Source organism: Bufo gargarizans, chromosome 8 (genome assembly GCF_014858855.1).
Source record: "Bufo gargarizans isolate SCDJY-AF-19 chromosome 8, ASM1485885v1, whole genome shotgun sequence".
Taxonomy (NCBI): domain Eukaryota; kingdom Metazoa; phylum Chordata; class Amphibia; order Anura; family Bufonidae; genus Bufo; species Bufo gargarizans.
The window spans coordinates 191,195,235-191,210,628 of record NC_058087.1 but is presented as its reverse complement, the minus strand read 5'-3'; the positions used below and the strand labels follow the sequence as shown (position 1 = coordinate 191,210,628).

At 45.0% G+C, this 15,394-nt stretch overlaps 1 protein-coding gene across 1 annotated transcript in view; it reads right to left on the bottom strand.

The window, feature by feature from the left end:
- Positions 1 to 5,201: 5,201 nt before the first annotated feature.
- LOC122945154 overlaps positions 5,202 to 15,394 on the bottom strand; it is a 52,388-nt gene continuing 42,195 nt past the window's right edge. Inside the window, exons 9-10 of the mRNA XM_044304067.1 lie at positions 6,235 to 6,330; positions 5,202 to 5,915 (exon numbers count right to left, since the gene is read on the bottom strand). Coding sequence (XP_044160002.1) covers positions 5,830 to 5,915; positions 6,235 to 6,330 — 182 coding nt within the window. The 3' untranslated portion in view covers positions 5,202 to 5,829. The remainder of the gene's footprint in view (positions 5,916 to 6,234; positions 6,331 to 15,394) is intronic.

The following is a 15,394-nucleotide window of genomic DNA, read 5'->3' as shown; positions in this document are numbered from 1 at the left end:
TTCTTGTCTTCCGGCATAGAGTTCCGTCGTCGGGGCTCTATGCCGGAAGAATACTGATCAGGATTTTCCTAATGCATTCTGAATGGACAGTCCGTCCTTCAGGATGCATCAGGATGTCTTCAGTTCCGGAACGGAACGTTTTTTGGCCGCAGCAAATAGCGCAGCATGCTGCGCTTTTTGCTCCGGCCAAAAATCCGGAACACTTGCTGCAAGGCCGGATCCGGAATGAATGCCCATTGAAAGGCATTGATCCGGATCCGGCCTTAAGCTAAACGTCGTTTCGGCGCATTGCCGGATGCGACGTTTAGCTTTTTCTCAATGGTTACCATGGCTGCCGGGACGCTAAAGTCCTGGCAGCCATGGTAAAGTGTAGCGGGGAGCAGCATACTTACCATCCGTGCGGCTCCCGGGGCGCTCCAGAGTGACGTCAGGGCGCCCCAAGCGCATGGATCACGTGATCGCATGGACACGTCATCCATGCGCATGGGGCGCTCTGACGTCATTCTGGAGTGCCCCGGGAGCCGTGCGGACGGTAAGTATACCGCTCCCCCGCTCCCCGCTCCTACTATGGCAACCAGGACTTTAATAGCGTCCTGGCTGCCATAGTAACACTGAACGCATTTTGAAGACGGATCCGTCTTCAAATGCTTTCAGTACACTTGCGTTTTTCCGGATCCGGCGTGTAATTCCGGCAAGTGGAGTACACGCCGGATCCGGACAACGCAAGTGTGAAAGAGGCCTAACAGACAACACCCAGTCTGAAAGTGATAATTAATATAAATAATGGAAGTGGGGCACACTCTAAAAGTATAGGGATCTTTATTAACACTATTGGTAACAATACAATAAAATAACAGCAAGTGTATATTAAATGGAAAATTGCAGATAAAAGTTAAAAATAAAAATAAAACGCAGCAGATAATAAATGATGCTAACAATAAGATGAATCCTGAATTATAAATGACCATAAGAACAAAATGTATAAAATTACATTAAATATAGCAATATATTCAGTTTGTGCATGGATCCCAATATAAGCTTTGGATTCGGATATCCGATCAAAAACTGTAAAATCAATCACTGGTTTTGCTTGGTATAATGTCCCATTTAGGATTAATGTGATAATATAGATAATCCTCTCCTGCAGACAGTCCTTGCTCGCCAATATTGGCAGTGATCAAGAGCGTATGCAGCCTGAAAGTTTTGATTGTACAGTAGTCAGGCTGTTCATACGCACAGCGGCGTCCCGCTGTATTTAATGTACAAAGCGATCGCTTATTGGAGGTGTGTAGAGGCTTTCCCGAGGGTCTTTTGATGCTGGATTGCGGGCTCTCGACTCGGCGTGTCTGTCTTGACTCCGGTCTCAAGAGCTGATGCCCAGATTCAAATTTTTTGGCGCCAGTGAGGTTTGTTTGTTGCACGCGGTGTAGGTGCCTTTCGTCACCGACGTGATAGCGGTAAGTCACTTCGGCAGTTCACTGGTTAAGATAGTGGTTGTCCAGCCTTCCTCGGATTTTGCAGGGTCTCTCTACTACATAGGGGGATTAATACCAGACGCGTTTCGGGGATTTACAGAAATGACCCCTTCCTCAGTGGTTAGTTTCCCCCTACCTGTATTCCACTTTTATAGTGGATAGAGTGTATCAAAAAAACTGGTTCGGAATCCAGGATTTTTTCGGATTGGGATCCATGCATTCTGTTTCTGGCTTCAGACATGTATCAAAGGTAATACTCTCATTGTCAACTATTTTATCAACATCTTATATAAATAGTTAGAATATACTCTTTAAAAAATAAATTCCAGATACATAGATATAAAATAGATATAAATATAAAAAGATGTCTGAATATAAAAAGAAAAGTGGAATATATATATCAAGCGTTAATAAAAAAGTATCTATTTTCAACAACAATATAAGAACACCAAGAGGTAGATAACATATTTTTCCTGGTGTAGGCTTGCTTACACTGTTTAATTTTTTCTTTTGTTAAACATCATAAAAAACATCATAAAAACGCATTGGGGCGGCTCCAATGTGTCTCCACGGAGTTTTATTCCCTCCTCTCCCCAAAAATCTTCAGGTCTCAAAGAAAGCCTTCATGTTGTCTGAAAGTTTGCTACATTTACCGCTATTGCGATTATCGTAGTGACCTACAGTTTTTCAGCAGGATTTAATCCCTAGAGACACATATTGTAAGGGACGCATCAAAGATATGCTGCTACAATGGTGATCAGAGGTTAAAAAGCATTTATATACAGGATATCGGGTGTCTAGATGGCAGTGGTATGTCTCTGTAAATCTAAATGTTAATATCCTACTACGCTTCTGGATTTACAGGTATTTGTTCAATTGTCCAATGTCTCGTATTAGGGCATGTCCTATGATTAATATATATAGGTCCAATGCGTTTTTCTTGACAGTTCGATATTGCAGAATTTTTTAGGATTTTTTTGGGATGACTCTCTTTTCAAAAACTCTGCAATATTCGGTTCTTATTCATGTAACTGTGGTCAAGTAATGTATCTGCCAAGTTACTGCTGACATGCAATCTTATAGAGAATTTTTCAAAGATAGATATAATAAAAAGCACCACATTGATATAGGAATAGCATGCGGTTTGGATGCGGTTTCGATATATTCTTTTTAATTCTATATGGCTGTTCTTATTCTGATAAGTTCTATATTTATGTGCCATATTTATGTGGTCAATGGATGATCCCTAAGATCCCTATACTTTTAGAGTGTGCCCCACTTCCATTATTTATATCCTCTGCAGAGTATTGGTAATCTCTGGTAACTAGCATCTCAGTCAACTGTCGGAGTGAGTTCGCATGTTACAAATATATTGCAACAGTTCACAGTCCGGTATATGAGGAGTGGGTTTTTGATACCCCATCCACATATAGCATTAAAAATCTGTGCAAAATTCACAGCATACACGGGAATTCTGTTGCTGAATCGTTGCAGATTTTGCCATTTATTTGCAGAGTCTACTTTGTATGGCCTAAGTAGCTACACCCCCTAGGCCTTACTCACATGTCAGTGTTTTGCATAAGTGATTGATAAGTGATGCAAAATTAGGAGTGGATCTCCCACCAGGATAAGGTATGATGGAAACATGACAGCTAAAGTCTAAGCAACAGAAGAGATATTACTGTTAGAAATTCACTTTCATCTGCATTCACTGCATCCCGATTTCTATCAGTGATATCTTCCCCTGTGCCTCCCATTTGTTAAAGGACCAGAAGTAATGGGACAATTGGCTTCTCCGCTGTTCCATGGCCGGTGTGTGTTATTCCCTCATTACCCCAATTACAAGGAGCAGATAAAAGGTCCAGAGGTCATTTCCAGTCTGCTATTTGCATTTGGAATCTGTTGCTGTCAACTCTCAAGATGAGATCCAAAGAGCTGTCACTATCAGTGAAGCCATCATTAGGCTGAAAAAACCAAACAAACCCATCAGAGAGATAGCAAAAACATTAGGCGCGGCCAAAACAATTGTTTGGAACATTCTTAAAGGGAATCTGTCATCTCTAATTGACCTATTAAACTCAGCCCTAAGAATTAATAAATGCGTTTCCACAGTCATATATATCTTATCCAGACTCCAATCTGCAGCCTTTTTGACCATCTAATCATCTTTTTTAAATTTCCTGCCATATATGCTAATGTGCCCAAAAGAGTCATATTTTTCCTCTCACAGACAAGAGAAGTCATATCTTTCCAGAGTCATCTTCTTCATCTCCACCTTAGAAACGCCCACAGCCATGTAATCCCGCGCAATCGCATTACTCTGCACACTGAGCACATACTTGTGCTGGTTTTGGAGCGCAACCACGTCATATACGTCAAGGCCAACGTAATTGCACAGTCTAAAATTCCTTCCGGACTCCCCATGCCCAATAGTAGTCAGTGGATCGCTGTGAGGTAGGAACTCTAGCGCTGGATCTACTATGGCTAGGGGACAGGATTGTTCGGAACTTTCTAGGACGTTGTGGCGTGAGGAGGAGGATACATAAAAGAAGCTATTTTATTGGTGGAAGGAAAAGAGAGGATAGAGCATGAGCGAGATTTAAGAAGAAAGAACGAGATCTACTGAAGATTCTATGAATAGGGGGCGGGGAATAGGCTATGACGTTCTGATGAAATCGAAAGCATTATGCTAATTAGGATTATGGCGGGAAAGCGTTCTGGGGGCCAAATATTAGGAACGGGGGGATGCTGATAAAATTTTGGATGCATCGCTTTAAAGAGTATTAGAAGAAAAGTTTGGAGGTACCTTTAATTTTATATATATAAACATGGTGACAGGTTCCCTTTAAAAAGAAGGAACGCACCGGTGAGCTCAGCAACACCAAAAGACCCGGAAGACCACGGAAAACAACTGTGGTGGATGAGCGAAGAATTCTTTCCCTGGTGAAGAAAACACCCTTCACAACAGTTGGCCAGATCAAGAACACTCTCCAGGAGGTAGGTGTATGTGTGTCAAAGTCAACAATCAAGACTTCACCAGAGTGAATACAGAGAGTTCACCACAAGATGGAAACCATTGGTGAGCCTCAAAAACAGGAAGGCCAGATTACAGTTTGCCAAACGACATCTAAAAAAGCCTTAACAGTTCTGGAAGAACATCCTATGGACAGATGAGACCAAGACCAACTTGTACCAGAGTGATGGGAAGAGAAGAGTATGGAGAAGGAAAGGAACTGCTCATGAGCCTAAGCATACCACCTCATCAGTGAAGCATGGTGGTGGCAGTGCCATGGCGTGGGCATGTATGGCTGCCAATGGAACTGCTTCTCTTGTATTTATTGATGATGTGACTGCTGACAAAAGCAGCAGGATGAATTCTGAAGTGTTTGGGGCAATATTATCTGCTCATATTCAGCCAAATGCTTCAGAACTCATTGGACGGTGCTTCACAGTGCAGATGGACAATGACCCAAAGCACAAAGCATACTGCAAAAGCAACCAAAGAGTGTAAGGGAAAGAAGTGGAATGTTCTGCAATGGCCGAGTCAATCCCCGGACCTGAATCCGATTGAGCTGCATTTTACTTGCTGAAGACAAAACTGAAGGAAAAATGTCCCAAGAACAAGCAGGAGCTGAAGACAGTCTCAGTAGAGGCCTGGAAGAGCATCACCAGGGATGAGACCAGCGTCTGGTGATGTCTATGCGTTCCAGACTTCAGGCTGTAATTGACTGCAAAGGATTTGCAACCAAGTATTAAAAAGTGAAAGTTTGATTTATGATTATTATTCTGTCCCGTTACCTTTGGTCCCTTAACAAGTGGGAGGCACAGATGTACACATCATACATTTGTATGTAAATACCTCAGATTACAGCCGACAGTCTGCAGGTAAAGCTGACAGTCTGCGGGTACAGCTGACAGTCTGCAGGTAAAGCACATCTTGTTCCTTTAATTTCAAATCCATTGTGGTGGTGAATAGAGCCAAAAATGTTAGAATTGTGTTGATGTCCCAATATTTATGGACCTGACTGTAGGTGGGTGAGTGTAGTTATGCATGGGGCGGAGTTAGAGCTAAATGCTAAATCCTTGCCCTGGGCGCTGGAAAGCCTAGCTACATACACCTCTGGGCATGCATACCGCCATCATTTCTTCATCAGCTACCGTATGGCAAGCTTCTGTTTTCTTTGTTTCTACCCAATATCAGATACGGTGTTAGATACGATATGGAATCATGCTGCTGGCTCACTATCTGCACATTACAAAAGATTTATCCATAGACCAAAAAGCAGAATGACTCCTTCTTCATTATGGGGTGGGGAAGGGGGGCGGTCTTGCAGCTTTAAAAGTTCATGCTTTTTTAATATATTTTGGGTAAAATATTCCATTTTTCTTTGCTCTTTTTTTTCTTGCTATGAGACGTTTCTTCTTCTGTCCTCTGTGTCTCTGCAGTAAGAACATATACACCTCATTACATATATTTCCCAGCAGCTATTTACAGAGGATTTACATTTATATATAGAAATATCTGATTCATCTTCAGGATGAGACGAGGAATGGCATGCCGGCCGCCGAGCAGCTTCTCCCCATCAATGCCGGCAGCCGGGATCTCATCACTATGAATACAATGCAGAGTGGGATCGTCTTTCTGCTCTCACTCATTGAGCGGAGTCCAGAGCTGGAGACCCCCATCTCTTAGGACATCAGTCTGCACTAATAGGGAACATGGACGGGGATTGGGAGTTACCATCCTGAAATCTCTTACCTGCCGCATTTTCTTCATTGACATTCGTGCCTTGTTGCTCAGGTGTTTCAGCCAAAGGCGTCTTCCTGTTCTCACTGTCAGTTAAATAATATTCACCTGCACAGAAACAATATTAAATATTCATATTCAATAATACCGACTCGTCATCTGCAGCCCTATCCTACAGTGCGCCCACACTGACGTCCTGTAGCAGAAGACCAACACCTTCACTTACAGTCCTGGGACCACATTTAATGACTCACAATTCTGCAGGTTTTGTGAAATCAGCTCTAATCTGGAGTGTGGGCAGGAGCTACATCGTAGCCGCTCTGTGAGTGATGCTCCGTTTCCAATAATACCCTTTAGAATCAATTGCTAGACTTGTTAGAGACTCTTGTCTAACTTTATACCACCCATTGGGTGGCTTACCTTGGGGCAGTTATCACATTAAGCCACACCCCCTCCCATCAAGCCACACCCCCTAACTGAGGAGGGGAAAAGCATAATGTAAACACATAATAATGTGGTGCGAGGCATATATGAAAGGTTTTACTCATATGGAGGCAGAATTCTTAAAGGGGTTCTCCCACAAACCAGCACCTGGATCTGAACACTTTTGTAACCGCATGTAATTAAACATTTTGTACAGCCACTGAGCTGTCTCACACTAATCTGATAAAGAATGGTTAACGTTCGTAGATTATATATTAGCACAGCCTGATGAACGTATTAAGGGTCCATTCACACATCTGTGTGTGTTTTGCGGATCCACGGATCAGCGGATCCGCAAAACACGGACAGCGGCAAGCCCCCCTGAGTCTAGCATCGGAGCATCTCATGCTCCGATGCGCTCCCTTGCCCTGCGCTAGATCGCGCAGGGCACGGGCTCTTCTGTTTGCAATAACGCACTGCCGGGCGGGAGCTTCCGTCTGGCAGTGTGTTCGGTGATGTCACGACTCAGATGGGCGGGCTTTAGCACTGCCCTAGCCGTTTTACTGGCTAGGGCAGTGCTAAATCCCGCCCATCAGTGCCGGTGACGTCACCGAGCTTCCTTGCAGCCCCATGGAGAGCCCGGTACGTCACCGGATCTCCAAAAAATGCCTTTGCCCTGCGCGATTGAGCACTGCTCCGATGCTTAAGTCAGGGGGGCTGCCGGGGTGAAAATGGAGGTATGTCCAGGTTCAGCTCTGAACCCGATCAACCCCTTTAATTGGTGTAAACAGGGATTATGTATGACCCACTACACCAGGGATGTCAAACTCGTGGCCCTCCAGCTGTTGCAAAACTACAACTCCCATCATGCCTGGGCATACTGCAGCTATCAGGGAATGCTGGGAGTTGTAGTTTTGCAACATCTGGAGGGCCATGAGTTTGACATCCATGCACTACACTCATTAAGGTCTGGAATAGTTCTTATGCTTGCTAGCAAGGTGCTGCTAATTATATGCAAGCAAAGAAAAACGGACACGGTCCAAATAAATTGTGGGCTGTGACGACAGCACTCCTCTGTATCGACAACACAATCTGACCATTGAACCTTGCTAGCAAGCATAAGAACTATTACAGACCTTAATGAGTGTAGTGGGTCATACATAATCCCCGTTTGCACCAATTAAGGCCTCTTTCACACTTGCGTTGTCCGGATCCGGCGTGTACTCCATTTGCCGGAGGTGCCCGCCGGATCCGTAACACCGCAAGTAAACTGAAAGCATTTGAAGACGGATCCGTCTTCAAAATGCGTTCAGTGTTACTATGGCAGCCAGGACGCTATTAAAGTCCTGGTTGCCATAGTAGTAGTGGGGAGCGGGGGAGCGGTATACTGACAGTCCGCGCGGCTCCCGGGGCGCTCCAGAATGACGTCAGAGCGCCCCACGCGCATGGATGACGTGCCATGCGATCACGTCATCCATGTGCGTGGGGCGCCCTGACGTCACTCTGGAGCGCCCCGGGAGCCGCACGGACGGTAAGTATACTGCTCCCCCGCTCCCCACTACACTTTACCATGGCAAACAGGACTTTAGCGTCCTGGCAGCCATGGTAACCATTCAGAAAAAGCTAAACGTCGGATCCGGTAATGCGCCGAAACGACGTTTAGCTTAAGGCCGGATCCGGATCAATGCCTTTCAATGGGCATTAATTCCGGATCCGGCCTTGCGGTGAGTGTTCAGGATTTTTGGCCGGAGCAAAAAGCGCAGCATGCTGCGGTATTTTCTCCGGCCAAAAAACGTTCCGGTCCTGAACTGAAGGCATCCTGAACGGATTTCTCTCCATTCAGAATGCATGGGGATGATCCTGATCAGGATTCTTCCGGCATAGAGCCCCGACGACGGAACTCTATGCCGGAAAAGAACAACGCAAGTGTGAAAGAGCCCTAAGTCTGGTTGCCTGATGGTCACACCTAGTGACATATAGAATTTCCCCGATTTTAAATGGATCATAATAAAGATTTGTTTGTTTTCTTTTAATACGTTCATCTGGCTGTGCTAATACAGCCACTGAGTTATTCAGTAAAATGTATCTGCATAGCGCCACCTGCTGTTTGTTTTTTTATTATTTCCTTGACCTGCTCACTGAGATGGCCGCACATGCTCAGTTTCATCCTTCAACTGCCTCCTGAGCTGTGATAGGGAGAGCACGGACACGCCTCCTGAGCTGTGATAGGGAGAGCACAGACACGCCTCCTGAGCTGTGATAGGGAGAGCACGGACACGCCCCCTGAGCTTTCAACTTGATATAAATCTCGCAGAGCAATGAATGTGGAGATCTCTGGACCCATGTGAGGTGCAGGGCTGGTTCCAGCTTTGTTGGAAAGATGTTGTTTTGTCCTATATGATGTCTGATTTAAATTTTTTACATTAGTCATTGGATAATGCCTTTAAGCATTTAGCTTAGCGATGGCATCCTCACACATGACGGAAAATTCCACCAGAAAATCCACAACAGCAAGGCTGTAATTCTATGGGAGTGGAAATTGTCTATCCCTGCATTGCGTTCTGCCGCAGAATTTACATTCCACAGCATAAACAATGTTGTGCTCCAGATCCAAAATCAACAAAATCTGCGTAGAATTTTTGAGTTTTCCACAGCATTTTCCACTGCAGAATCAATTTCCTATTAAAACGAATGGAGAGATCGTCACACAGGAAATCTGGGACAAAATCCACATCATATTTCACACCAAAAAATTCACAACTTCAAATCCACACCTGTGAATTTTTACCATGGGTGCGGGCGCCCTAAACCTCCGGCACCTTAATGTGAAAAAAAGACTGCGATGAAGACAGACAACACAAGGGACTCAAAGAGCAGGGAAGGCTGTGGAGCAGGTGAGCCAGCGGCCGCCATATCAGAGCTCATCCCCAACACTTACTAGGATCACTTTCATAGGAAACCAGTTTATCTCTCGCAAACATTGGAAGAACATACAAGCTCCACGCGATGTTGGCCTTGGTCAGATTTACACCCAGGACCCCAGTGCTGACCATTGAGCCACCATGTTGCCTTTGCTGGAATCATAAATGACGGATCATTCTGTAGTCACACTGGGCAGATTTACTACTCAGGTTGGGGCAGATTTCTAGCATACAGGTCCTTCTAAAAAAATTAGCATATTGTGATAAAGTTCATTATTTTCTGTAATGTACTGATAAACATTAGACTTTCATATATTTTACATTCATTACACACAACTGAAGTAGTTCAAGCCTCTTATTGTTTTAATATTGATGATTTTGGCATACAGCTCATGAAAACCCCAAATTCCTATCTAAAAAAATTAGCATATCATGAAAAGGTTCTCTAAACGAGCTATTAACCTAATCATCTGAATCAACTTATTAACTATAAACACCTGCAAAAGATTCCTGAGGCTTTTAAAAACTCCCAGCCTGGTTCATTACTCCAAACCGCAATCATGGGTAAGACTGCCGCCCTGACTGCTGTCCAGAAGGCCATCATTGACACCCTCAAGCAAGAGGGTAAGACACAGAAAGACATGTCTGAAGGAATAGGCTGTTCCCAGAGTGCTGTATCAAGGCACCTCAGTGGGAAGTCGGTGGGAAGGAAAAAGTGTGGCAGAAAACGCTGCACAGCGAGAAGAGGTGACCGGACCCTGAGGAAGATTGTGGAGAAGGACCGATTCCAGACCTTGGGGGACCTGCGGAAGCAGTGGACTGAGTCTGGAGTAGAAACATCCAGAGCCCCCGTGTACAGGCGTGTGCAGGAAATGGGCTACAGGTGCCGCATTCCCCAGAAACAGCGGCAGAAGCGCCTGACCTGGGCTACAGAGAAGCAGCACTGGACTGTTGCATGTCATTCGGAAATCAAGGTGCCAGAGTCTGGAGGAAGACTGGGGAGAGGGAAATGCCAAAATGCCTGAAGTCCAGTGTCAAGTACCCACAGTCAGTGATGGTCTGGGGCGCCATGTCAGCTGCTGGTGTTGGTCCACTGTGTTTTATCAAGGGCAGGGTCAATGCAGCCGCTATCAGGAGATTGTGGAGCACTTCATGCTTCCATCTGCTGAAGCTTTATGGAGATGAAGATTTCATTTTTCAGCACGACCTGGCACCTGCTCACAGTGCCAACACCACTGGTAAATGGTTTACTGACCATGGTATTACTGGGCTCAATTGGCCTGCCAACTCTCCTGACCTGAACCCCATAGAGAATCTGTGGGATATTGGGAAGAGAAAGTTGAGAGACGCAAGACCCAACACTCTGGATGAGCTTAAGGCCGCTATCGAAGCATCCTGGGCCTCCATAACACCTCAGCAGTGCCACAGGCTGATTGCCTCCATGCCACGCCGCAGTGAAGCCTCCTGGGCCTCCATAACACCTCAGCAGTGCCACAGGCTGATTGCCTCCATGCCACGCCGCATTGTAGCCTCCTGGGCCTCCATAACACCTCAGCAGTGCCACAGGCTGATTGCCTCCATGCCACGCCGCACTGAAGCATCCTGGGCCTCCATAACACCTCAGCAGTGCCACAGGCTGATTGCCTCCATGCCACGCCGCATTGAAGCATCCTGGGCCTCCATAACACCTCAGCAGTGCCACAGGCTGATTGCCTCCATGCCACGCCGCATTGAAGCCGTCATTTCTGCAAAAGGATTCCCGACCAAGTATATTGTGCAGAACTGAACATAATTATTTGAAGGTTGACTTTTTTTGTATTAAAAACACTTTCTTTTATTGGTCGGATGAAATATGCTAATTTTTTTAGAAAGGAAATTTGGTTTTTTTTTTATGAGCTTTTTTCATGAGCTGTGGCCAAAATCATCAATATTAAAACAATAAAAGGCTTGAACTACTTCAGTTGTGTGTAATGAATCTAAAATATATGAAAGTCTAATGTTTATCAGTACATTACAGAAAATAATGAACTTTATCACAATATGCTATTTTTTTTAGAAGGACCTGTATATGCCGGGCTCTACATTTATTATCTTAAAGGGATTTTCCGGGATTTCAATATTGATGACCTATCCTCAGGATCGTGTGAGCGCTGCCTTCCCTTCTCCGTTTACCTGCTCGCCATCACAGCGGAGAGTAGTGTAACTACAAGCTGCCCCATTCACTTCTACTGGACGGCTCCTTCCAGTTCAAGTGTATATGAAGGAGCCGTCCATAGAAGTGAATGGGGCGGCTTGTAATTACACTACACACCTCTGCGATGTCGACGGCAAGCAGGTAGACAATGAAGGGGAGGCTGCGCTCACATGGAGCTTCTCACCTTCTCTTCAACCAGCTGATCAGTGGAGGTTCTGGGTGTCAAACCCCCACCTATCTAATATTAATGACCTATTACACTATTTGCGACTTGCTTAGGAAAGGAATGTGGCTTCAAGGGAAAGGGGCAACGCCGTGCGCTAAAATTACACCACATTTGTGGCACACAATTCTGGCTCAAAGTAAGGGCTTATTCACACGACTATGTATTTTGCAGTCCGCAAAAAACACGGATGACGTCCGTGTGCATTACGTATTTTGCAGAACTGAAGAGCTGGCCCCTAATAATAGAGCAGTACTATCCTTGTCTGTAATGCGGACAATAATAGAACATGTTTTTTTTTTTTGCGGAACGGAAATATGGAAACGGAATGCACACAAGTACCTTCGTTTTTTTGGGTTCTGTACACTGTCCACAAAAAAAACGGAATGGACACAGAAAGAAAAAATACATTTGTGTGTATGAGCCCTAAGCCAAATAGTCGGTGCTGTAAACTTAGGGGGAAATGTACTCATCTTGTATGCCAGTTTTCTGGAATACAAAGGTAGCTTATTTTGGTGCAAGTGCCGTTGTGCATTTGGACAATACTGCTCCACCCAGCTTTCCACAAGCCTAATAGTGCAGCTTCTATCTCTATCTTCCCTGGTACATAACTTTGTATAATCATCAATGTATACTATTTTCTTTCAGTGTGATATCCTTGTTATTAGTCCTAGAGAAGCTCTTCCAATTGACCTGTGATTTATGTGACTGTTGTTCTGCTTGTGATCTGTAGTGACTTTATGGCCCATCCAGATCCTTACTTTGTTTGTTTACCTACATAAAGCGTCTCTTCTCATGTGCCTTACTTCAGTGATTCATTGATTAATGAGCTAAATTACCCCTAGTTCTCTGATCACACTTCCTATAAATATAGACACAGTCTTAGGCCTCGTTCACACTTCAGTGTTTGGTCAGTGATTTCCATCAGTGATTTGTGAGCCAAAACCAGGTGCAACTCTAAACACAGAACAGGAGCAGATCTTTCCCTTCTACCTCATGTCTGTGGAGGCTCCACTTCTGGTTTTGGCTCACAAATCACTGATGGAAATCACTGACCAAACACTGAAGTGTGAACGAGGCCTTAGGGGAAGCATTCGCAGGGGTCAGCACAAGCCAAAAGCACCATCTCTGTCTAAGCGCCAAGTGCTTGGCAGTTAATCATGGCAGTTAGACAGGGCAGGAGACGGAGATGCTGTGTGTACTACTCAGACATAGTTACACACAGCACAGGCATGCTACGCTATTGTCTCACTCGGAGTCTGGCGGCTCTTCTCATCACTATGGCTGTCTACTTTCAAATTCAACCACACTGTCCACCCTCTGTCCCTTCTCTCCACATCAGTCCCTCCCTCCTTCCCGCACCCATGTGCAGTTCCCATACACTTTACACCCTCATACATTACACTGACCCCTCTTCCTCCACGGTGCAGCATAAAAAACACCAATATAAATCTTTCACCCACTTGCTGTCTCTTTCTGTTCTCCTGCTACTAGCTGCAGGGGTTATTTCACCAAATCCTGGCCCTCCCTCTGTTGCTAACTTCTCCTCTGCCACACACAGAAACCCCAACAATCTGATTAATGTTCACTGCACGTCCTCTCCAGTCTCTTTTAACTGCGCACTCTGGAACGCACGGTCGGTCTGTAACAAACTCCCCACAATCCACGACTTCTTCCTCTCACGTTCTCTGAACTTGCTAGCCCTTACAGAAACCTGGCTTCAACCCTCTGACACTGCTTCCCCTGCTGCCCTATCCTATGGTGGACTTCACTTCTCCCATACCCCCAGACCTGATGACAGGCACGGTGGAGGAGTAGGCATACTACTTTCTCTACAGTGCACATTTCAGGTCATTCCCCCTGTACCCTCTCTCACATTCCCCTCTTTTGAAGTTCACACCATCAGACTCTTCCATCCATTCCCCCTGAGAGTTGCAGTTGTCTATCGTCCCCAGCCTCCCCCCACCAATTTCTGGATCACTTTGCAGCTTGGCTTCCTCACTTCCTATTTTCTGAATCACTAACTCTTATTATGCGTGATTTTAATACCCCATTGATGATCCTATCCCCCCATCAGCCGCTCACTTTCTTTCTTTAACCGCCTCTCTTGGCCTACAACAACTTACTTCCTCTGCCACGCATGAACAGGGCAACATACTTGATCTAGTATTCTTCAATCACTGCTCAGTCTCAAACTTTAGTAACTTATCCTTCCCACTTTCTGACCACAATCTTCTTTCATTTACCATAAAGATCTCTCACTTTTCTCATGACAATCCTACTTTTTACCTTTACAGAAGCCTACACACCATTAACTGCCAGCAACTTATTAACACCCTACAACTAGCTCTTACCCCAATGACTTCCCTCCCCTGTCCAGACTTGGCTGCCAATCATTACAACCAGACCTTCAAAACCACCCTAGATGAAGTTGCTCCAATATCCATCCGACCCTCTCAACACAGAACACGGCAACCCTGGACACACCTGAAACACGTTTTCTACAGCGCTGCTCCAGATGTGCAGAACGCTTATGGAGAAAATCGCGAATATCAGCAGACTTCCTCCATTATAAATTTATACTCAAAACATATAATTCGGCTCTCAATATTGCAAAACAAAAGTACTTCACCTCTCTCATCTCCTCACTGTCAAATAACCCAAAACGACTTTTTAACACTTTTCACTCCCTTCTAAGCTCTAAAGTTCCAGAACCTGTCACTGACCTCTGCGCTGATGGCATGGCCACTTACTTCAGAGACAAGATTGGCAGTATCCGGCAGGAAATAATTTCAATCCTCCCTCCCATTCCTCCACATGCTCTCTCTCCTTTTTTGACCCTATAACAGAGGAAGAAGTCTCCAGGCTTCTCTCTTCTTCTCGACCCACCACCTGTAGCAGTGATCCTATTCCATCACACCTCCTCCAGTCCCTCTCCCCGGCTGTCATCACCTAACTACAATTTTTAACCTCTCTCTCTCTTCTGGTATCTTTCCCTCCTCTTTCAAACACTATTATCACCCCACTACTAAAGAAACTATCTCTTGACCCGATCTGTGCTGCTAACTACAGACCTGTTTCTAACCTCCCCTTCATCTCTAAACTCCTGAACGTCTTGTCTACTCTCGCTTAATAAGCTATCTCTCTGCAAACTCTCTTCTTGACCCATTATAATCTGCCTTCCGCCCTCTTCACTCTACAGAAACTGCCCTTACTAAAGTGTCTAACGATCTCTTAACAGCAAAAAGAAATGGTGATTATTCTCTACTGATTCTGTTGTAGCTCTCTGCAGCATTTGATACCGTAGACCATAAACTACTCCTCACCATGCTCCACTCAATTGGCTTTAAGGACACTGCGCTCTCTTGGTTCTCTTCCTATCTCTCTGGCCGCTCCTTTAGTGTATCATTC